Source organism: Nyctibius grandis, chromosome 1 (assembly GCF_013368605.1).
Source record: "Nyctibius grandis isolate bNycGra1 chromosome 1, bNycGra1.pri, whole genome shotgun sequence".
Classification (NCBI taxonomy): Eukaryota; Metazoa; Chordata; class Aves; order Nyctibiiformes; family Nyctibiidae; genus Nyctibius; species Nyctibius grandis.
In genome coordinates this window covers 65,158,300-65,183,875 of record NC_090658.1, presented here as the reverse complement: position 1 = coordinate 65,183,875, position 25,576 = coordinate 65,158,300, and the positions used below count along the sequence as shown (strand labels likewise).

The window sequence follows — 25,576 nt, the reverse complement described above, 5'->3', positions numbered from 1 at the left end:
TCAAATTTCTTTGGTGTCACTGTATTTCATTTCATTTTTCTTCAATAGATTAAAGAGACCATTAGCACATACTAATTTTCCCTGTAAAAATACTTACCCACTGTAATCAAGTCACCCACTGCTCTTCTTTTTGCTAAAATAAACAAATTAGGCACCCTAAGGTTCTCATTATAGGGTATTTTTCTATCCCACAAGTCGCTCAAGTGGTTTCTGTTTGTTCCATCTCCAATTTCAGATGTATTATAAAATGCCAACATCAAAACTGGGACAGAGGGCTGTATTCATTATCCAGTACTGACTCTCTCAGTTCTAGATGTCTCTCGACCTTCAGGACACCAGATTTTCATGTGATAGGACATGGGCTTAGGTATTCTATCCTGTTCCCTGTGACCTAAAAAAGAAAGCCTAAATGCCCTAAGTACTGCATTGCACCCAATGGCCCTGTACTCACTTTTCAACTATGTGTATGTTCAGATAGAAACCCCACGTGAGAACACAGTGTGTAATGGCATACCCAGGCAAGCTATAACTTAGCTAACAGGTAGGAGCAGGAACAGGGCATCCTAAGCTTCAGTGTGAGTTAGGGGGGTAAGGGTATAAGCAGACTCCCAGCAGCACCAACATCATCATCCAATTTGAGTTTGCTCTTCATTGCCCTGCTTGCCTACAGATGAACTAGCCAGGACAAGCTTTCCCCTACTACAATTATATCCTTACTTGTTGTGCAGATGACCTGCCAGTAATGTAAGTGTACATGATTCCAGTAATGCATGAAACAGACAACAGTCTTCAAAATTTAAACAGACACTAATGCTGCCTGACTATGATTACACTCTGAAGTAACTGTTACGAGTCACTCTGTAATAAGCACGACTGGAAAATTCCAGAGATGAGTGCCTTCTCAAGCAAGTATGCAAACTGAAATATGAGAGATTTAGCTGTGCTGGTTTTAAAAACTACATGTAGACCATTAAAAAGAATCATTCATTTATAAACAGTAGAGGATAAAATTTTGTAAACAATAACTTGTCTAACTTCTTCCAGAGAAAGGAAGAGTAATTCCCTCCCTTCAGTGAAATGCTACATGAGAAGCCTAAAATTTCTTAGTATGTTGGGGGGTGGAAGTAAAAATACCTCTAGAGAGTCTCCTTCACATTCCCCTTCTTCTGTGGTCTTCCCTATTTCTTCAGTGATACTGTTCACCATGTCAAAAAACCTGTTAAAGGAAAAAAAAAGAAAAAATACACACTTGAGACAGTATGGGGACAAAGAGAACGCTTCTCTCTAAAGTCATGAATGAACCAAAATGGGACTTAAGTCAAGTAAGCATAAACTCATTGTAAAAGTTTGTTTGTTGGCAAAAAGAAAAAAAAAAATTTTTATTTACATGGAGAATTAACAGTCAAAATCTGCAGTTGTCCTACTTACATACGCCTTTTATATATGCAAGACATCCATGATGTCTGAAATTATTAATGAAATTCACATTTCAAAATTTATGTATCAGGTGAAATTCTCGTCCTATACCACTGTTTCTTTATGTCCAATGAAAGTACTCAAGCATCATGAGAAGTGCCTAGCAGTCTTGCCTACATTCAGAGGAATTTTGACCTACGAGGAACGGCTGAGGGAGCTGGGGTTGTTTAGCCTGGAGAAGAGGAGGCTCAGAGGTGACCTTATTGCCGTCTACAACTACCTGAAGGGAGGTTGTAGTGAAGTGGGAGTCGGCCTCTTCTCCCGGGCAACTAGCAATAGGACAAGAGGACACAGCCTCAAGCTTCACCAGGGGAGGTTCAGGTTGGACATTAGGAAGAATTTCTTTACAGAAAGGGTTATTAGACATTGGAATGGGCTGCCCAGGGAGGTGGTGGAGTCACCATCTCTGGATGTGTTTAAGAAAAGACTGGACATGGCGCTTAGTGCCATGGTCTAGTTGACAGGGTGGTGTCAGGGCAACGGCTGGACTCGATGATCCCTGAGCTCTCTTCCAACCTGGTTGATTCTGTGATTCTGTAATTTTGGTAGTGCAGGAAGGTTAGCTGGAAGTTTTTGCTTGAATGAAAAGGGGGTCTATTTTACAATTTCCCATTAAAAAAAATATACTATTACATACAACTTCTACCCCCTCTGAAAGAATGCAAGTACAAATACCACGCCATGCTAAGGTATTGCTTACTCATCTTCTAAGTAGTGCTCAGAAATGAAGGGGAATGAACACGGTAAAAGAACCTACATGAACTAAAAGGGATGGGAGTACAAGCTAGGGATGGGGCTAGGAGGTGGCCACAGCCATTAATATGGAGTACTGCTGTGATTTTTGGTAAAGTTGTAGCCTTTTTTAGCACAAAAAGACATGACATTTCCTCTGGGAATGCCTTCTCGATCAATTCAAGACCACAGCCCTCAAGCCTATGGAGCAGACACACAGCTTAGAGAATCTGAGACACCCCTAATTTTGTGCAACAAACGCTTGCCAAGTTTCCTGTAGGGATACTGGTACAATCTTACTTATGTAAACATGATGCCAATGTAAAGGAAATCAAATATGCTTCTTCGTAATCATAAATAAAATTCTAGTTACACTAAAAGAGAAATCTTGACCAGACCTTGTTGTTAGTCCAACTGTTCCCACTTCAGAAAGTCCACTTTAAGTTTAGGATGCTTTGTTGGACTGGGGGCAACAAACACTTGTAGTAAGCCTTAATATGACAAATACTAGAAAAATAATCCCACAAAGTGTGTAAAAAAAAAAAAAAAAAAGAAAAAAAGAAATTCGTAATCATATTTGTTTCTAATGTTTGTCTGAGCTTGCACTTTGTCCCTTCAAACCTCATACATCTCCAGGGTACTCTAGTACTAAGCTTTCGCAGAAAGATGGTGATCACTGAGGATGCTCAGACCAACTTTCACTATAGTTCTGAAACAGTCAGTCCCTGTTGTGCATGCCGACACCATCTACCCCACCACAGGCCACTTTTTTTTTCCTGAAATAACAATGACACACCTTCTGCAATGAAGTTCTGTGCAGAAATAGATTTGAAAGTCATCCGAGTTGTGCAGCACGTATAGGAAACAGCACCGTTCTTCAAACTTCGAAATGCTGAAAGAACAGCCAGGCAGAACATGTTACTGGCAAGATGCATTTGGACTTCTACCGGCTATGTCAAACCATACAGATCAACCCATTTAATACGAGAAAGCACCAGATTAAACCTAAGAATCCATAGTTTTTCCTCATTGTAAAGTTGCACTCGTATCCTCCAAAGTTCACGTTCTACTCTTTGCTATCATTCAGCTTGCCCCCTAGCCCACACATTGCCCAGGAAAGAGTAAGAACAAAGAAATTAATAGGATTATTTCCATTGACCTGAGACATTTTTGTCTTCAGTGCGTTTAGGTAAGGCCCTTAATTTCCACTCCCACAGCCAGAATGAAACATCCTTTCAGGACCATGCTAGAAAGCTGGACTTTGAACTCAAACCATGAGTTCTTCCCACTTTAGAAATCAGCCACAGCTCAATCCTGAATACAAAAATCTCCAATTGGTTCCTTGTGAATTGGTACCTTGATAGTATGTTGGAAAAATATTTTAAAATAGCATGAAAAAATGAAGTGAATTACTTTGCCACCCTTGCCCACCCAAGCCTTTCTTCAATTTTGGTTTTATCTCCTATAACAGGAGAACAAAGACAATGAAAAAGTACGTATGCCATTTTCTTATGGATGCATAGATGTCTCAACAGAAGAGGTGCAAACTCTGGTACAGTTGCCAGTTTTCTACCCCAAGCAGGCTGCAGCTCTTGCAAAGATATTCATACACCAGAATGGTTTTATATGCATGTCACTACTGTGCTCCTTATAGAAAATATCAAACAACATTTGAAATAGCTCTTTCTGTAACTTTGTCACGTGTTGAGTGCCAGGTGTCAAGTTGTTAGAAACTTTTGTTACTATGTTTAGAAAAGGAAAAAAAAAAAAGATGGCTAAAGGTGTTACACGGGAATATAATGCAGTATTTCAGAAACCAAGACAATTAAGTCTTGTTAATAACACTCTCAAGATACTAGACAAAATCCACAGTCCTAGTGGAATCAACCTATTTTAGCTGGATCAAGATAGCCATAATGTTTTTAATTAATTTATAGCACAATAAAGTAGAATGGTATACTGTGTTGTGCCAAAGGATTGATAATTTGATTAACATAACAGTTTTTCTTCAAATATCAGGAAATACTTGTAATTTTCAGCCTTCAATAGGTGTCTAAGGTTGTCTGATCCTTGCTTCCTTTTATGATTCCTCTACTGTAAAGCCCTGTAACTTTTGATAAACAAATGTCCTTAGACAAGCTTGGGGGCCTGCCTTTCACAAAGGTACTTATGAGAATAAGAATATTTGTCTTTGGGTGTGGTGCCTCATTTATTTTTACGTTAGGAAAAATTCGTAAGTGCTAAGTAATGTACACATCTTGGAAGACAGTCACTATCCCCACTTTATAAACTAACTTTTAATTCAAGTTTTCCAAGCAAATAAGTAAACTCTCCAGATATGACGTAACTGACATTAACAGAATTACATTACAAAAACAGAATTAACTTTTCAAGTTCCATGCGAGTTTAAACATTTTACTGATTAAAATGTCAGTTTGACATGCATAGAAGCCATTGACTAACACAGCAGTGAATAAAAGTGTAAGAATGTGGAGTGTACACATAGGGCAGGCAAATTCATAAATATTTAAGGCCTTTAAGTGAGCGTTTACATTTGTTATATGTTGCTTTCCTCCCTGAAAAGAAGTTGTTAAAGTGAGAAAAGGAAGACTAAAAAATACCAAGTTATAAAGAGACATGGTAACTTGCTCAGGAAATGTCTCATTCTCTCAGTTCCCAAGCACACATAGTACCCACCGACTTCTACGGCAGCAGAATTGGGGCTGAATTTGCGAAACTCCAAAGACAAACAGGGAAGCACAATGTAGCGTAGCCTTGTGCCCAGCTCGTGTGCATCTAGAACTCCCCTTAGTCACTGAGAAATACTGCAAATGCTATAACTACTGCTTACTAATACTGCTTACTAACACTTCCAGATGAAGCAGCAGATAAACAGTTGAGCAACCACAGAAAAGCAGCTCCGTGGAACTTTTGTCTGTTTTCTAGAACTGTAGCAGTACAGACACCTCTGACTGTTGTAATTAAGTAGTCTGATGAGATTCCAAGCTCCAAGAACTTGGGATGGAAGTTGAACACCCTTGTTGTCAATTTTAAGCTATGAAGAAAACTGCATGCAGCTCTGAATCCAACTTTTTCACTGTTTCTAACACAACATTCATCAGCACGACCTCTGAGGCACTCTCCCACAGAAACAACACAAGTAGCAGTTATTTCATAATCCAGGGCTTGTCCCAAACACTGAGAAAAAGCCAACTTGTAGTCTAGCAACTTCAGTCTGCTACTTTTTTTTTTTTATTTTTAAACTGGAAAAATAAAGATGGTATCTTCTTGCTCATATGATGTCAGCTCTGCAGAATACTAGGGACTTTTCTGGATAACCTAAGATGCAAAGCACCTTGGGGTAGCAGCCATGTTCCAAAGGCTCTGATGAAGCCTTTAAGATTAACAGGACTTTCCATCCTGATTCAATAACAAACATTTGTGTTTAAGAGGTCAAGAAGGCATATGACAAAAGCAGAGTTATCTACATTGGCACATGAACTGCTAATCAATGAGTTTGTTAAGCTAAACCCAATTACTATGACTCCCTGCACACAGTGTGATTTAGCACTGTGCTGCTCAGAGAGCTCTATACACTTTCCCTTTGCAATTCTTGAGAGCTGAACTCTATTACTCATGAAATAAGATGCCGATTACACTGGCTGATACATAGCACACAGAAGAAGTGACCCCTCAGTCATTCCCTGAAGTATTTACCAAAAACATTAGCCATTTCAATGCTAGATGTCTCTTCAGATCTGCTTTCTCCTTATGTAATGCAGTAAATATTTATGGATACCTTTTTTTGAAAATGCCTCCAAGATGTACAAAGACCTGCCTTATACGTTAAAGCTGCATCTCTAAAGCTAGCTCTTACTAGTCTAGAAAGGCTGAGAATCCTCATAAAGCCGGGAACCTCCCATTCCTAGACTGCTTTAAGTCTAGGAGCTTCAAAGGAGCCAAAAATAGTCTGGATACAAAAATAGATTAGAAGCAGGCCTGGTTCTGAAGGCTGTCCCACACTCCAAAGAATATCTGCCTTCATAAAACTGGGAAAAAAAAACAACTGATAAAGACTGAAAAATTAAATTATCAGAAACTTGCATATATTTGAAAGAATTAAAAAAAAAAAAAAAGAGAAAAGAAAAAAGAAAAGGTTTATTCAGTTCTACACTTGCATAAGATAAAGATTTCCCCCTGCAGCTCCTCATGGAGGCAGCCAGAGAGTTTTCCAAGAATTCACAGCAACTCTTGGCTCACTGTAGAGTCTTTCAACTTGTTTTGGACATCTGTCCAGATGAACACATTGGAAATTTAACTGACAAATTAAACGACAATTGGCAGTTTAAACAATAAATGCAGGAGGGTATACCAGAAACGGTATTGACCGCAGCACGGTTTAATAGGGGGGAGGGGGAGAAAAAAAAAAAAGGACAATAAATTCATTCTTTTTTTTTTTCCTTTTTTTCAGAAGCACACAAAAACATACTGTAACCAAAACCCAAACCAGACTGAACTAAGCATATCATTGCAATTTTTGCCTAAAATAAGCTGAATCCCACAGGATTGAATTTCTGTGCCTATTGATAGTTTGTTTTTTTAAGTTACTTTTTGGAAGGAAAAAGAATCATCCATCTGTGCAAAAATGTCCTGCAGACATAGCAACAGCTTTGTGTGTATGGAACAGTTATTATTAGAACAGAGCAACGACTATTTCAAAAAAAGTAAGATTTCTGGACTTTTTTTTTTAAATTACACTAAAAGCAAACATGAGAGTGGAAAGTTACAGAATGCCAAAGTATAGATAAATCCCAGAAAAAAAAAAAGAAGATGAGACTAAGATGAAGACTTGATCTGAAGTGGTCACAGCAGTGGTAGAACACTACTTTCTTACTATCAGAAGATACAAATTGCAAGGCTGGACCCTGCCAAACAGGATGCACACTACGTTCAACCTGGGCTACCAGAGCAGACCCGCTAGCTCGGATTTGGCTGTTCTCTACTGACAATATGGCACACAATTCAATAAAGAATTCTCCCTAGAAGAAGTCTCCGTATGATTTATTAATCCATGTTATCCTACTCCACATGAATCTTTGGGAGGTTATTTTTGTTGTTGTTGTTGTTTTTTTTTCTTTTTTGTTTTTTTTTTTCTTTTTTTTATTGACTCCCTTTTGTGTTCTCTCAATCAATCTTCAAGTTTTCACTTGGTGGTCTAACTACGACTCCGCATTGACAGACTCCCCTCCTTACGGGCCTTCTCTGAAACAGTTTTGCTGCCATATCCATAAATGGACACAGAAACAAAAAACCCCAAACGTACACACTTGCACCAAAACCCAACAACAGGTAAGCAATTAGGAGATGGCAAGACACCCTGATCTTGTCAGTTCCTCATATCCTCCCGCTCTGCATCCACGTGTTACCTCCTGGCTTACGTGTTCTGTGCACCAGGCAGCTCCTGGCTGTGACAGAACTCAGGTAAAATGACATGAAACATTGGCAGTTATTTTAACTCAATCTTAGTTAGCATAAAGTGACTAGCAACTTTTAGAAAATATTGGTTCTTTAATTCAAACAGACTATGTTTGCTAATTTTTACATAATGAACTCTAAAAGTGGTCATTTCTGAATCTGGAATAAGACTTCTGGGGCTTCACTCAGAGCAGGGCACCTGTGAAAGTACCTGCAATGCTCTGCTCCAATTCTGTGTCTGTTACTCCACCAACATCCACAGCAGCAGCTTAATACAATACTCATTCAATCACTCTCTTCATTTCAAAACATGAAAGGGAAACAACATACCTTACTCCTCTGATAGAAGCAGCACTGAAGTTCCACTCATGGATACCCTTCTGTAACATACAGAAGAAAATAAATTAATGAAACATTCCTTTTTATGAACGAAGTGCCAGTAGGCATATCTTCCAGACTGAAACTCAAGAGGTGGAAAGAGAAACACTTGAATTACAACAGCCTATTACCTTTTAACAGATATTTTTCAGAGCATTTTTTTTTCCACCCAAAACGAAAGCAACAGAAGATCTAGGTAGAAGTTTTAGTTTGTTTGTTTCTTCACTGTTTACTCTGTGAACACAATACACTATTTTAGAAAGCATGCAAAACAGATCAGAAGGGCTGTCAGTATAGCCAGGTCTGGGTGCTGAACTTGGGGTCACACGCAACCCTGTGGAAAGTGGGGGAAAAAAATTTCACCTCCAAGAATAACAGGAGCCTGCTCTGCATGCTCAATGCCCTACCTAGAGTATGGGAAGATCAGGTGAAGAGAGCTACAAGCAGGAAGCCTGACGCTGGAGAGCAAAGTGGGAAATTCTTGAAAAGTAGGAGGAATTGCTCAGGGAAGGAGCAAACCTGAGGGCCAAGTGTCCAAAGAAACAAAAAGGAGGCTATTTCCGTAGGAATCCAGGAGAGAGCAGTAAGAATGTACCAAAACCCCGCAGAGCTGCTGGGGTAATAAATGCTGGAAGGAAGAAGCCACCCTATGAAAACACAAAGGGCCAGGCCTCACTTATTTTCAGATCTTTTAAATTTACATCTGTCACATTCAGCAGAAGTGAGTTCTCTCTGTAGACAGTCATATTGCTCAATGTTTATGTTCTAATAAAACTTTACTATAGGAAACAGAAGCTTTTTGTATCTTCTAATAAAAACATTCTCCTTTCAGGAAAAGGTGGAACTACACCACCTCAGGGTCCTGGCAGCCTTGGGATCCCACCACAATGAGCAACATCTTTGAAAAACCTCTGCTTTCTAGAGCTGAATTTCATTTGGCATTTTAGTGTCCTGAGCAACTAAAAGGCGCGGAGACATTTCTTGCTGAGAGGTAATTTACAGCATAAGGGCATAGTGTCAAACACAAACGTAATCAAATATATTCCAGAAGACGACATGAAAATGTGTACCTTTTAAAACATTTCACGAATAGTGAAATATACAGAAGTTAGAACAGATACACTGCCAAAATAGTTGTACAATGTGCAGGAAATGATAGAGGAAATTATTCTCCCAGCTATACCAGCTTTATGTAAGGCTTCCTACATCAGTTTTCTCCTCCTCTGTAATTCTTTCCTTCCTGCTCAAATCACGTTAAAGGTTGTGATGCTAAAATGCCTAACACAATGTACCAAAAATACAAGCAAACATCTTTCTTGAAGCACAAGCTTCACCCTATTATAATGGTAAAGTACAAAGTGGTAACTAGTATCTCTTCAATGTTAAACCAGGGGGAAGGGTTTCTTCAGTGGGGTACAGGGACAGGAGAATAGCCTGATATTAAGAAGAGGTGGGATTGCATCTTGAAGTGGAGCTACTAAACTGATGGCAGTATGAAGTGTTTGTGAAACCACTATTTGAGTTCCCTGGTTCTCTTGCATGAAGACCGATTACCAACTCAATCCCTCTGCTAACAGGGAGGGTGTATCTGCACTGTCTTTTACTCCTCCCTCCATATACAAACTCTGCCACTTTCCAATTTTCCATGCTTGGAAACTCTCTTAGAGCTTAGCTATTGGTACTTGCCCAGTTCCCACTATTGCGAATAATCTAAAATCTAAACAAGTTAAAATACACATCCTGACAGGCAGAAATGCTCAAGAAGCGTAACAAGAAGCAAAAGTATTATGGGTTTTACCTGTCATCTATGTGCAACTAATCTCTCTCAGATTCATACATCTTTTATTTACCACACAATGTTCTCAGGCAATGAAATAATACAAAAGTTATGTCCCTCATGATCTTGCCAAGTTTTGAATACATTGGAGTAAATATATCAGGCGTGCTATCCAAATTCAGCATCTGTTCTTTGGTTAGGCAAAAAACCACCAATCACCCAAAACAAAACTCAAAATGGCTTCAGAAGCCAACGCAAAACAGAGACAAGCTGTTCTATTTCAAACTTGCAAACAGCACTGCTGCATTCCTCTAACCCCATGCAGAAAGGGCTGCTAAAATTAGGTAACTGCAAGGCAAAGGTAATGTGCTTTCTACAAAATATAATGCTATCTGATTTTTACAGGCTTTTGTTTATGTTGAACTTGATATTATTAAAGGTATAAATGTTAAGATATGCTGCTAAAAAAGCCACGGAAAAGGAAAAGGCCACATTATTTATCCTGGTATCGCCCGTTTATTGACTAGTTATTACAAAATAGCCAGCTGTACGCTCCACTGAGTTCCAGTTTGGATTTGAAATGGAAATTCAGTTTCTTTGTGCATGAAAGGAAGTTCATAGACTTCGTAACTCTCAATTCTTATTCTTAGAGCACTGATTGCATTTTGGAAAATCAGTAGAACCATTAATTTATGAGCCAAAAAGAACTGAAATCTGAAGCACGAGCTGGTAAAGCCCTGACAGACCTATGGTAGGTCGACTGAAATTGTATAGCTGAAGAAGTTTCCAAACCCAGCTGTCTAACCTGCCCTTGCAGTAGGGATAGGTGGTCTTTGCTTGTTAATCAGACTGCAACATGCCAGTTCTCAGCCTAGTAAGGATCAAAGTAAGAGTCTTCCTCTTTGCAGTGGGCTGACTGATAATACATCAATTTCCCTCACAAAATCTCTTATCAAGGACAAATGCTATACTAGCTATATTCAACTGAAAAGGAAGCTGGTGTCTCCAAATTTTTCTAGTCCCTTTTCTCCCTGTAAGGTTTCTGATGGATTCTAAGGACTTTGACAAACTTGCAACAACAGACTATAATTGTACACTGAAGGGGTAACTACCAAATTGCCCATTGCATTCTTTTGATGGGTATTATAGCTCGCAGGGCAAAGATGCCTGCACTGACTATCAATCAGATCCTGGGCTACTGAATAAGCTCACCACAGTAAGGATTCTGGCCAGAGCAAAGGTACTAGGGAACACACTTAAAACTGACCGTGTTTAATGCTATTAACACTAGGGCAGCAAAAATAGAAAAACACTGATCCACAGAAAATACCAAGATACACTCCCCAAATCAGGAAGGGCGGGGGGAAGGGGGGGCAGAGAGAAAAAAGGTGCAGCATACCATAAAGAAACTTTAAAAATGGAATAACAGGATTACAATAATGGAAAACACCACAAAGCAAAGGTTACAAACTTTGCAAAGTCAAAGCACCTATCTACTGAACACCACACAGGTACAGACTGATACATCCAAATCCTTCTCCCAGTCACAGGATGACTTGGCAGCCAAGTGACATGCTACGAAAAAGGCCATTGGTGAAAGCATCAAGCAAAATCAGCTGACAGCGGCAGCAGCAGCGAAAGCGGCGGCAGCGACTTGAGGTTAGTGCGGGGGCGAGGGCGACATCGGGCTTAACCGGGCGGTTTTTCGTACTCTGGGCCCCCCCTGAGCCCCCCGCGAGCATCAGCCCCGAGCTGCTTCCCCCTGACCCCGGACCCGGAGGATCCCGGCAACAAATCAGGAGAGGAGGGGGCATAGCCAGAGGCACCGCGGGCGATTTAAGTGATTTAAACGCTCCACCCCCTGTTATCGGGTGATAAAAAGTCTCCTGGAGGACAGGGACTAGTCCCTGCCCAGAAGGGAGTGGGAGACTCAACTGTGACTGTTTGAGTCAGCAGTGACTGGGTGTGTCCCAGGGCAGGAGAGGCTCCTCCAGGGCAGAAGAAGCTGCAGTCGTTTGCAGCTCGTTGGGGAGGGTGCTGACTCCCTCCCAGTGCACAAGGCGAGGAAGGTGCCAAGGAGCTGTGAACCAGGGGTGGCACCAACAGGTATTTCCCAGTTCAGTGGAAGAACAATGGTATCTACCCGGTGGAAGAAGACCAAAATGGATGTGGGAACCCAGACAGAGCTCCCACGGAAGGAGGCGATGGTGCGGGTTGCGGGCTGCAGGGAATGCTACACCGTCTCTGTGGTGTCAGGGGGCTGTGTGCTGTGAGCAAGTAGATGATCTGCTCGGCTGAGCGGCACAGCTGCAAAGCCAGGTTGAAAGGCTTCAAGCCGAAGTAGAAAGGCTTAGAAGCATTCGGGAGGCTGAAATGGAGATAGGCTGGTGGAGCCAGGCTCTGCCCTCCCTGCAACAAAAATGGGAGCACCTGCCAGAGAGCTCCCAGGATTGAGGGGCCCCTGTACTCTGCCCCTCTCAGGTGGAAAACAATAACCTAGAGGAGAGGAGTGAGTGGAGACAAGTCTATGGCCGTGGCAAAAGGCGAGTGCCCTCCTTGCCTACCTTGCCTCCACAGGTGCCTCTGAGCAATAGATATGAAGCCCTAATGGAATACAGCCAGTCCAATGGGGATGTGGTGGAGAGGCAACCTATATCAGAGGTCCCACCTCAGTCAGAAAAACCTGACAGACGTATAGCTACCTCCTCCACAAGGAAGAAGAGAAGAGTTTTAGTGGTTGGAGACTCCTTCCTAAAAGGATCTGAGGGCCCAATATGCAGAGCTGACCCCCATCACAGGGAGGTCTGCAGTCTGCCTGGAGCCCGAATCAGGGATATCACCAGGCAACTCCCCAACCTGGTGAAGGCCACAGACTACTACCCCCTGCTGATCTTCCAGACAGGTGGGGAAGAAGCTGCATCCCATAGTCTGAAGGGGATGAAGAAAGACTACAAGGCCCTAGGACGGTTGGTGAAAGAGTCTGGGGCACAAGTTGTTTTCTCCTCCCTCCTTCCATTTTCAGGTGATGACGTGGGATGGAATAGTAGGATTCTCTCTATTAACGCCTGGCTACAAGACTGGTGCTACAGGCAGGGCTTTGGGTTCTTTGATAATGGCTGGTTTTATAAGACAACAGGCGTGACAGTGATACATGGGAAAGGTTTATGTCGTAGGGGCAAAAGGGTTCTGGGACAGGAATTAGCAGGGCTCATTCGGAGAGCTTTAAACTAGATTCGAAGGGGGATGGGGTAGTAGCTGGGCTTGCACCACTGGGGCAACGCTCTAGTGTTGAGGTAGACCAGGAGGCCCCCCATCCCCCTGGGGTGAAATCGGTGTGCCCAGCTCGCTCCCTGAAATGCCTGTACACCAATGCACGCAGCATGGGGAATAAACAAGAGGAGTTAGAAATCCGTGTTCGGTCGGGGCGCTATGATCTAGTGGCAATTACAGAGACTTGGTGGGATGCCTCGCATGACTGGAATGTGGTCATGGATGGCTATGTCCTGTTCAGGAAAGACAGGCCGCTAAGGAGAGGTGGTGGAGTTGCTCTTTATGTGAGTGAGCAGCTAGAATGTATTGAGTTCTGTCCAGAGGCGGATCAGGAGCGAGTTGAGAGTTTGTGGGTGCGAATTAAGGGGCAGGCTGGCAGGGGTGATACTGTTGTGGGTGTCTATTACAGGCCACTGGATCAGGATGAGGAGGGTGATGAGGCCTTCTACAGGCAGCTAAGAGCAGTCTCTCAATTACAGGGCCTGGTTGTTGTGGGGGATTTCAACTACCCTGATATTTGCTGGGAGGCCTACTCAGCCAGCCATCCTCAGTCCAGGAGGTTCCTCCAGTGCGTTGATGATAACTTTCTGATGCAAATGGTGGATGAGCCAACTACGAGAGGAGCGCTGCTGGATCTTATCCTCACTAACAAGGAGGGTCTGGTTGAAGAGGTGAAGGTTGAGGGCAGCCTTGGTTGTAGTGACCATGAGATGGTAGAGTTCAGGATCTCATGTGGCAGGAACAGAATAGCTAGCAGAATCACAACCCTGAACTTCAGGAGGGCCAACTTTGGCCTTTTCAAGCAATTGCTAGGGGAAATCCCATGGGACAGGGTACTAGAAGGTAAGGGGGCCCAAGATAGTTGGTTAGCATTCAAGGACTGCTTCTTCCGAGCTCACGATCAGAGCATCCCAGCAGGTAGGAAGTCAAGGAAGGGTACCAGGAGACCTGCATGGTTAAACAGGGAACTGCTGGGCAAACTCAAGTGGAAGAAGAGGGTGTACAGATCGTGGAAGGAGGGGCTGGCCACTTGGGAGGAATATAAGTCTGTTGTCAGAGGATGTAGGGAGGCAGCTAGGAAAGCTAAGGCCTCCTTGGAATTAAACCTTGCAAGAGAGGTCAAGGGCAACAGAAAGGGCTTCTTCAAATACATTGCAGGTAAAGCCAACACTAGAGGCAATGTAGGCCCACTGATGAATGAGGCGGGGGTCCTGGAGACAGAGGATAAAAAGAAGGCGGAGTTACTGAACGCCTTCTTTGCCTCTGTCTATACTGTTGGAGGCTGTCCTGAGGAGCCCCGGACCCCTGAGGCCTCAGAAGTCAGGATAGAGGAGGAATCTGTCTTGGTAGATGAGGGCTGGGTCAGGGACCAATTAAGCAATCTGGACGTCCATAAATCCATGGGCCCTGATGGGATGCACCCGCGGGTGCTGAGGGAGCTGGCGGAAGTCATTGCTAGGCCACTCTCCATCATCTTTGCTAAGTCGTGGGCAACGGGAGAGGTGCCTGAGGACTGGAGGAAAGCGAATGTCACTCCAGTCTTCAAAAAGGGCAAGAAGGAGGAGCCGGGTAACTATAGACCGGTCAGCCTCACCTCCATCCCCGGAAAGGTGATGGAACAACTTGTCCTTGGTGCTGTCTCTAGGCACATCAAGGATAGGGGGATCATTAGGGGCACTCAGCATGGCTTCACCAAGGGGAAGTCATGCTCAACCAACTTGATAGCCTTTTATGAGGATGTTACCCGGTGGATAGATGATGGTAAAGCTGTGGATGTGGTCTATCTCGATTTCAGTAAAGCGTTTGACACGGTCTCCCACAGCATCCTCGCAGCTAAACTGGGGAAGTGTGGTCTGGATGATCGGGTAGTGAGGTGGATTGTGAACTGGCTGAAGGAAAGAAGCCAGAGAGTGGTGGTCAATGGGACAGAGTCCAGTTGGAGGTCTGTGTCTAGTGGAGTCCCGCAAGGGTCGGTTCTGGGACCAGTTCTATTCAATATATTCATTAATGACTTGGATGAGGGATTAGAGTGCGCTGTCAGCAAGTTCGCTGATGACACAAAACTGGGAGGAGTGGCTGACGCGCCGGAAGGCTGCGCAGCCATTCAGAGGGACCTGGACAGACTGGAGAGTTGGGCGGGGAGAAATTTAATGAAATATAACAAGGGCAAGTGTAGAGTCCTGCATCTGGGCAAGAACAACCCCATGTACCAGTACAAGTTGGGGGCAGACCTGTTGGAGAGCAGCGTAGGGGAAAGGGACCTGGGGGTCCTAGTGGACAGCAGGATGACCATGAGCCAGCAGTGTGCCCTTGTGGCCAAGAAGGCCAATGGCATCCTGGGGTGTATTAGAAGGGGTGTGGTCAGCAGGTCGAGAGAGGTTCTCCTCCCCCTCTGCTCTGCCCTGGTGAGGCCGCATCTGGAATATTGTGTCCAGTTCTGGGCCCCTCAGTTCAAGAAGGACAGGGAACTGCTAGAGAGAGTCCAGCGCAGAGCCACAAAGATGATTAAGGGAGTGGAACATCTCCCTTATGAGGAGAGGCTGAGGGAGCTGGGTCTCTTTAGCTTGGAGAAGAGGAGACTGAGGGGTGACCTCATTAATGTTTATAAATATTTAAAGGGCAAGTGTCAAGAGGATGGAGCCAGGCTCTTCTCAGTGACATCCCTTGACAGGACAAGGGGCAATGGGTGCAAGCTGGAACACAGGAGGTTCCACTTAAATATGAGGAAAAACTTCTTTACGGTGAGGGTAACTGAACACTGGAACAGGCTGCCCAGAGAGGTTGTGGAGTCTCCTTCTCTGGAGACATTCAAAACCCGCCTGGACGCGTTCCTGTGTGATATGGTCTAGGCAATCCTGCCCCGGCAGGGGGATTGGACTAGATGATCTTTCGAGGTCCCTTCCAATCCCTAACATTCTGTGATTCTGTGAAAATATTCCAGTAGCTAAAAGATACATGGATGCACCATGAAATACCATTTTTGGAACACAACTGCACATGCTCAAGTAAGGTTAACTCAAACTGGAACATAAGAAGTCATGTCAATGTGATGCTATTTGTGGCCAGTACACCAAGACTACTTGCTTTGCATAAAAAAAAAAACAACAAAAACCACCCCAAAAAAAACAACCACTAAGAGATATTATGATTGTCCTTAAAAATACTGGAAGGTAAACATCAGAGAGAGAAAGGAACCACTTAACATAAATGCTGTGTTAGCAAAAGAACAAATGAGTATGAATTGGCAACAAACAAATTCAGAATGAAAGCTAGAAGACTCAAAGTAACGTTCTTCTACTTCACCAGCCCTACTCCACTCTAAGCTCTTCTAGAGGTGCAGTTGCATTCTCAAACCACTTTCCAGCACAGTCATCTGTGAAACCTACACTAGTATTCAGATGGCACTTGATCACTTTATGAGAAACATTATATGGCAAGAATCTCTGCCAAGATGAACAGGACTCAATAGTCCAGAAAATTCTTTCTAGTCCTGTGTTCCTTCTTATACTATAGATAAGCCACTTAACAGAATGGAAAGTAGTCTTTGGAGGTGAACTACATACACACAAAAAAAAAAGCCTACAAAAAAAATGCATGTATAAGTAGTTTCTACATAGACTACATTCTGAATGCAGAAATACTTTTAGAACAGATACTTTACAATAGCAACGTTTACTCTATAGTACTGACAAATCATTTATATACTGTGTGGTAAACTTTGGTTTGGTCCAAGAATTGCATAAATTTATTTTTTGTATTATTTTCAGAGGCTGAGCCTACTTGGAAAAACATCAGTCCGAACAAACCACAAATAAACAGAAATTTATTGGACTAGGCACACATTTCAGTTTGTGCTCTAAATATGCTCTTTCAGCCACTGTCCATTTACATTTTCTCATGAACTCACAACAAAAATTCTAAGCAGTATGGCCTCACATATTCTGCGTGCAAAAATGTTTCTCATTTAACAGACTACAAGTACGAAAGCTGGAGGATGGACTACCTGAAAAATAGGTCTTCACTGTCCTATCCTGCAGACAAACAAAATGCTGCCATGGAAGAACGAACAGTGCTAGATCTTAACAAATCGCACCATCTCCAGTGTTGTGTGTCCAGCTGACTCAGCCTCCATTCACTCTTCATATACTCCCCCCATGTTTCCATGCTCCCATCCTTCTCTGAGGATCTACACTGTCCTCCCTGTCTTCACTCTCACCAATATTTTGCTTCCTAAGCATCCCCGAATGCAATAACCATTCTAGGTTTTCCTCTTCCCTTGCACCTCCAGATTTTCTAAGCTCCTTTCCAAATATGTGTGGCTACCTCACACCTTGACATACGGACTTCCCAGCTTTTTCAATTTCTAGACCTTGTGAGCATCTACATATCCTTCTGCCAAATACTTATTTGGCTTTTGATTGATTCCACTCCTATTTTAAGACACTAGTCTCTATTACTTTCATATTAAAGGAGTATTTACCACAGCTGACAAGCAATATTGCAAATACAGGAAGAAGATAGCTCTGTTTGTATACGTAATTTTATGCTACGTTATTTATATGATGACAATATATTGTAAATTACTTATGAAATCTTAAACAACAGACTTGTATATTATAGACTGGTTTAAAACAACCTGAAAGAAGATGCAAGCTATTTTAAAAAATGATGAAGTCAAAAGATCCATTGAACAACAGGACAAACTTAAAGAAAAAAAAATTATATATATTAAATTATATATATTAAAAAATTTGCATGGCAACATATGTCCACAACATCTTCCTGTGTGTTACTAAAACACTCTCCTTCGCAGAATCCATCATTAGATGCAACTGTTTACACGTTATATGCCTTATGTACCATGCATACTTTTACACTGTGAAACAAGTTACAACTAGAGACATCATGGTATACCTTGTCATCAGGCAGCACATGCCAGATAGATACAGTCTTCTCCTCAGCTTCACTGTTGATGGACAGATATGAGGGCTGATAGATTTTTGTTGGTTCTAATATTAAAACCTTGTAGAAAAAAATAATTTTTAAGAGTTAGTACAAAATATGTAGAACTTTAAACAGTAGTAGAATCTGTTAAAACTATTTCTGTAGTTATATCATAGCAGGAAAAACTGGGGAAACAGAATGAAAGGTAAAATTTTAGGTACTGGGCTAGTTTAGTATGACTGACAGTGACTTAAGATTAAAAAAGAAAAAGCCAATTTTAATTTAGTTTTTTATATAAGGCTATTATGTGTCAATTGGTAGCACATACAATTTTCCAAATGATTTTTTTCCTGACAACTATGAGATTTGAAAACCTTTCTGTCACAATTCATTCTCTTGCAATGCCATTCAAGAATGTCCATCTCCCAGGTAGACGGGATTCATGGTATACCTTTATCATCTTTTGGTAGAAGCACATTTGGGTAAATCGGAAAAACACATCAACCTAGAGCTAGACTGAACTGGTTTTGCTTTAGACCACTGTGAACTGTAGCCACCAGATCAAATGATTTTCTCAAAAGCAACAAGCACCACTGCAAGAAGCTGACAGCTAAAGATTATGGAAAATTTCCTGGAATAAGTGAAACAAAAACTAGAACCATCACATAAGAGATGGGATGTAATGCAGCAAGATTTAGTCTAGCGTAACCACTCAGTAAATGAAGCCAGCCACTCTGCCACTTTAATAATGTTCTGCCAGAGATACTTCCAGATCTTTAAAACTTCCAGCATGCTTTAAAGGAAAAAGTCAAAGTCTGTCTATTTGAAGAAGTGTGGTTTCTCACTAGAACTATTTATTTATTTTAGATTTTCAGTGGTTAAAAACTGATGTCTAAAGCACCAAATCTGTATTGCCTGTGTTGAAGGTATTCTCATTCTTCAGAATGGAAAGTATTGTTATTAATTCAAGAAAATGCTACTCTCTTCCAAAGCAGCACACATAGGAAGATTTCTAGCCCTCAGTGTTTAGCTGAGAGACATTTATAAAATAGGACTAAGATAAAGATGGTTAACAATCTGATAATCTCCTTCCTTTCTTCTGCTCTTCCCTCTCCCATAAAAGTGCCAATCAAACACCATCTTCAAAATATCCAAGATACAGAATTTCTCATTTGAAAATTTTTGGAGTTCAAAGAATTGCTTTAGGGGCTCTGGGGCAACTTGGTCTACATTTATTTAAAAAAATACACAAACACCTAAGCAGAAAGTTTTGAAGAGAGCCATGGCTTAGAGTCATATCTAAACCATGTCACCTCCTACAGAGTCAATGAGCACACAGATACACTGGAAGAAGTGCAAGGCCAAATTTTGAGAAGTAGCTAGGCATTTACCTCTGTAAATGATGACCAGTGGGAATTCAAATATGTTGCTTGGCATCTCCAGACACCTATAATTTCTAAAAACTGGTTTAGACCATTTTGCAAATTGGGGTGTTTAGCCTATAGCAAGTTAACCTGCATGCTGTGTCATTTCTTCCTCTAAAGGCCGAAAAGAGGATGAGGACATTGCTGCTACCAGATAAGAGAGTAACTGACAGCTAAGCTAGTACCTACAGACAGTGAAGTCCTTAAGTTCAAGCTCTGAGAACAATAAGCAAATCTGCAAAAAGTTTCTTTCAGAATAAATTATTTGCAAGAATCTGGGAGAAGGGAGGGGAAAAAAAGTTATTGTTTCATTTTGTTGAATTGAATGGTGTGATTTTCCTTCTGAGTAGGCACAAATAGAATTTTTGTATTATGAGATATCATGTATGTCTGTCTGCAACACCACAGTAGTTTCCTGTACAAAACAATCAAACTATGCGGTCACTGGGTTTATCTTTTGGCTCCTGCTATCACAGTGATCAGTTTCAGTTTGTTTCTGAGTATTAATAAAACCCCAAACCATTTGACTCGGACAGTTTTATAAGTCAGAACCTATTTTAAGTATCTAATTGTGCCATTTCATCATCAAAAATCTAAAAAGAACATGGCCTTGTCTTTTACAAAAACAAGAGGATTCAAAATATTTTTGCTTCCCTGCAAAACTTTATGCCCATTCTCCACGGAGGAGAACTAGACTCCCTAGAGAGTCTCACGTTGCTTTCACTTTACTGCCTCAAGCTGTTGCTGTTCAACACTAGAGCCTTCCCTATGGTTTATTATCCCATCCACACATGGAAGCCAAAAGAAGTGTACAAAACAACCAGCACGCACTTCAAGTATCTGGGAGGCAACAGCCACTGCTATTTAAAACAAAAAGCTATATTTGCTAATGGTTGGCTAAAAGGAATACCCAAGACATTATTTCCTGTACATATACAATTAATATATATAATTACAGGGAACAAAGATCTTTTTACAGTATACTTTCAGGATATTTTACAACACCAGGGAATCTAATAACAATTTTCAGCAAAATATTTGTGGAAGAAATCAGAAAAGTGTATTATATATACACTTACAGTGCAGTGTTGTTGAAATACATTGTCTAGTAGGTGGAACAATAGATTTCTGACTGCCTGGGCTGTTTTTTAACCTCTAACAGAGCACAGGCTTAATTGGCAGTAGGGTATGCAAAGCCTGCTGAGCTAGAAAGAGACTGAAATTAAATATCTTTTCTTCAAAACATAATATAGTTAATATAGTATCACCTGGAATATACTGCAAAGGTTTGCTTTAGCAGTATACACATTGGAAGCAAACACTAAATAGCAAAGTTCTATCTTGACTTTTTTCCTCATTACTTTCACACGGAACACACTGTGCAATCCCATTGTAGCCACATGCAATCAATTAAAACCAATCTAATACACAGGCCAAATACATTTATTCTGGACAAGCAGTTTATTGTCTGGCAACCTAAAAACAAGCAGTGTTTTGTGTTCATTTCCTTCATGTCACAATTTATTAAAAACAAAACAAAACAAAACAAAACAAAAAAAAACCAAACAAAAAACCAACAGCAAAACAACCACTTACTGGAAATCGAACTACAGACACATCTGTCTTTGTGGCTTCAACAAGGAAGTCCATCCAGAAGTCCACAAGTTCCTGTTTGGCCGTATGTTGTTCTGGAGTCAGTTTCTTAAAATGCTGATATATCAAAATAGTCTCTACAATAGACTTCAGGTACCTGTGATCATCCAAGCATACACAGATAGTAAATTTAATACAGTTTGTAAATAATAATGTCTCTGCCTTTAATCACAACTGAAGCATTCACCATTGCAACACCAAGGCAGCCGGTAAGATATAGGCTCTCTAGGACTGCTTTTAATAACAGTAATACCTCATTTAGAACTGGAAACATAGCTGCTATATTAGTAATGTGAAAAACAAATGAGCTCTGGAACACTCCTTCCTGCATATACTCCTGAGCCCATATACTGTCTCCTAAAAACCATGAAAGAGCTAAATCCTCTACCTATGGACCAAACCGAGCCCATGTCAAACCTGTTTCAGTAGTGACCAACCTCAAATAAAAACTCAGGTGAAAAGTCTGCTAGTTTAACTTTCTACACTGTTCTGTCTTCCGTATTGTATCTGCACCAGCAGCTGTTTAACACAGATTTCTAAAACGTGACGCTTCTGGAACTGATTATCCTATAAAGATGACAACACCTACACTAAGCGGCCTTTTGGCATTGCTAGGGAAGGACAACAGCAATGCTGAATGTCTCCCCTAAATGCAGCTCGTCCCTCTCTGCTGTTCTGCTTTCTGGGGCTGATTTCTGGGGCTCCTCATAACATTGCTTTCTCTTGAAATTTTTGGAAAAAAGTTGTAAACATAATCTTATGCATTTTTTATGAATACTACAGCAATGAGATATATGTGCTTAAAGAGGATTTATTGCAGCTATCACCTTATTGCAACTAGACTATTCATGGAAACTTTGTTTCCAGGCTTATGACAAGAAGGTATAAGTAAACTCAGAGGGCCTTTTGGGACAGTTCCATAGCTGTATATTTTCCAACCATCCTTCTTAGGCCATGGGGATATCCAGCTTAAGGTACTCTGTCTACTCGCTTTGCACCAAGTGGGGTCTGCTGAACAGCAGGCAACAGACTGGGAAGGAATTGCTCACAAGAGAAATCCTTCTCCAAGCACAAATGAGTGTGTTGTATTTTCAGAGTTTAATCCACAGACTTAAACCCCAAAGACACTGGTACATAAAATCCTGACAACCAGGCATTCATAAACTCCAGAAAACTCTACTGGGAGACTTCCAGAGAGTGCTATCCAGCTTCTCAGTAAAACATGCACATAGTAAAAATGGAAAACCTTGCAGATAAATACACTGTAAACAGCATTTATAAAATATTTGGTCAGAAAATAAGAGTTTTAATTTTGATGGTTTCCTATGTTATGTTGATATAGAAGTTTAGCACTTCCATATTTTAGCACACATACATACATTCCCCTCTGATCAGATTTTGGAGACACTTCTCAGCCTTTATAAAAGGACAAAAACACATAGGCTGTGACATATGCACTCTTTCAATTGGCAGAGTGACAACTTTTTTAGTCAGAAAGGAGTCTTGGTTCTCCCCAGATAACAGGATGCCAGCCCTCGATGAATAGGTGACTGGTCCTTACTTGCTGCCTATATCCAAAGCAGAACAGGTGCCAGGAGCCTCCTGTCAGAGCACACATCTCTTGGCCTTTGCATAACAGATGTTGAGTCTACAGGGTTGTCTTCAGTCCTAGATTTATAACCTTTCTCTTAACTGGACTTTAATCTGCATTCTTCTCAAGCATGATGAAATGCAGCTTGCACCGTACAGCTCATTTGTGTTCAAGTTCCTAAAACAGCTGATATGTGCAGTAACCATCACAGTTACCCAAGGTATATCCATGCCTCTCTAGCCAAACCGTCTGCATTACCCAAAACTTTCAGGCAGTTATGACTAAACCTACGTGCCACTACCACTTCTCTTCAGCAATGTAACCGATGAAGTATGGTGCCTACAAGCAACTCTTCCTTTCCACCTCCTCCTTTCCCCCTTGCCCTCAGAAGAGTCTGGAGCCAATGGTGAATCTGCCCTTCTCAGACATCAAATTAAAAACCTATATCAAATCTATTCCTGAATAAGGGCAAAAGAGGAAGAGAGTCTCTTGTCTGGGTAAAAGTGCAGTGAAACAATACACAGAGAGCAAGATCTGTCAAAAAAACAAAACCAGTCTCCTGTCAGCTACATACAATGCTGAATGTGAAAGCTGAAGGAGTCCCATGTTTTAATACACAGCAATGTACACGATCTCGTTTATTGCCTTACCATGCTGGTGCCTTTAGCTTAAACAGCTTTTCTGAAGCCTGGATCACTCTTATATGGTCATTAGCCAACATACTGGCCCCCAAGAAAGATCCCACTTCCCAATAGCTCTGCAGTTTCTCCAGGCTCCCCTTTTTACCAAGCAGGCTGCTGATCTTTACTCCTGTAGTAAAAAGAATAATAGGTCACAGGAATGTATTAGTGCAGTTTTAAAATAACCATTTCCCTGATTTTAAATCTATTAATTGCTTAAATTACTGTAGCCTTTCCATTTTAACAAAGTAAGATGGAAATCATACTTACCAGTTAATGTTATATGCCTTCCAAACACCCTAAGTGGTAGCAGATTTTTTTTTCCCCTCCCCCTCTTCCTAAAGGCTTCTCAAGAAAGGAACTTTAAGACATCACTGTTAGGACAAGGCCACAGTCAGATTACCTATGTTCTTGCATGGACCTCATCTGTAAAGGTAAATTGGGGCCTCAGGCTACACAACATAGCTGTAAAAACTTAACAGATGCTGAATAAGGCACCTATTATGTTTTTTTCTGCTTTGTTTTTTTGACTTACAAGCCCCAAGCCCCAAACTTACCTTTATAGACAAGGTCCCATGCAGAAGGAACAGATGATCCACTGAGCTTCTTCCAGCAGTGATGTTCTTTTAATTGCCGCAAGTCCTACCCCAATGAAAGACATCTATTAATATTCATAAGTCCCTCAGCAACTCAAGACTATGGAGAGCCTCAGGTTTTACTTTGACTTGCTAAGTTTTCTGAGAACTACAAGTTTCCCTGTGGCCTTTAGGATGATTTTTAGTTCATATTAGCTGCTCCATATTTATAGCTAACATGAGATATGCTACACCATCCCTTGCAAATAAAACCATTTGCAGCTTACAAGACTAACCTCTTCATGACCATAGTCTTTTATTCACTTTTCCCACACTACTCCACTCTGACAGTTTCCCTCCCACGTCACCTTCCATCGTCCTTGATATTAAGGCTGAGTATTCACAAGAAATTTCAATGCAACTATTGATCTTGATTTCTTCCTTAAACTTCCTTAAGTAGCTAGCAGACTAAACTTCATGCTGGAAGCAGCAATAGATCTTATAAAAATGGATATAATTACATCAGCTATATTTCAGTCTACAAAATTCATCTTGTTTTCTCACGTTGCTCACATTTTTGTTATCAACATCAGATAATAAAAGTTTTTAAAATGTGAAATTGTATCCAAGTAGTCTTTAGCCTATTTCATGTCTACACCTCACACTTTGTACTCTCTTGCTAAAAAGAAATTGTCATGCTTGAATAACATACAGAACAAAATAATACCTAAATCGTATAAAACCATTATGCGTTGGCATCTTGGGAAAGAAGTTTGTTTAGTTATTCCTGAAGAGAAGGAAATGCAATAGATTTTACAAAATATCTCAGCTCTACCTGAGACATGATGCAATGTACATCACCTCCATCAATTCCACAATGTACAGCAGTGACCATCTCTATGTATATCAGCTCTGCAAGGCTTTAAGCCAGGGTGCTATACACATGCACATTGTCAAGAGATCGCTTGAGGATGTACACCTACACTTGTCAGCGTAGGACAGGAAGGGGGAATTTGTGTTAAAATGTGTTCAACTTCAGCTGGGTTCTAGAAACCAAAACCTATACGCTATCCACACAACACAGTAAATGGAAAAAAATTAATCATCTCCCCCAGGACCCTAGAGTAACACTGCTCAGCAATATCCTCAAAGGCTGAAGGTCTCTGCTGGAATGTCTAAAACATTTGCATGCACATGACAGCAACATACAAGAGCAGACAGACACCTACTAACTTCCACAGGCTTTGAATGGGACCTCATCAGAAGGAAAGTAAGGAATTGGTATCACAGGGATACATGAATCATTTCAGACAGGTATACCTTTGCTGGAAGGAAGGAGAAAGGGAGCAATTTAGCTGTGCGGAGGGGCCCTTGCTGAGTACTGGGCGATGGCACTCAGAGTTGCAGTGACCACTGACAAGGTATCACAAGCTATTTGTCACAGCAAGCAGCAGCACCGGTCTCTGGTATACAGGCTTATATACTCTGCCATGCTTCATTGTGCCTGCAGGAACCCACCCATCACAACCTGCCAGTGCTCCAGACATGGGAACAGAGCCAAAGCAAGGTACAAACTGAGTGCATGGTTTTGATGAGAAGTA

General features: G+C 41.4%; 1 protein-coding gene across 1 annotated transcript in view; it reads right to left on the bottom strand.

Annotated features, from left to right (window-relative positions):
* The window catches only part of MAP3K5 (mitogen-activated protein kinase kinase kinase 5), a 119,854-nt gene that overhangs the window by 27,643 nt on the left and 66,635 nt on the right, over positions 1-25,576 (bottom strand). Inside the window, exons 9-14 of the mRNA XM_068398082.1 lie at positions 23,371-23,530; positions 21,073-21,226; positions 18,023-18,130; positions 8,014-8,063; positions 3,005-3,100; positions 1,135-1,216 (exon numbers count right to left, since the gene is read on the bottom strand). Of these exons, the coding sequence (XP_068254183.1) occupies positions 1,135-1,216; positions 3,005-3,100; positions 8,014-8,063; positions 18,023-18,130; positions 21,073-21,226; positions 23,371-23,530 (650 nt within the window). The remainder of the gene's footprint in view (positions 1-1,134; positions 1,217-3,004; positions 3,101-8,013; positions 8,064-18,022; positions 18,131-21,072; positions 21,227-23,370; positions 23,531-25,576) is intronic.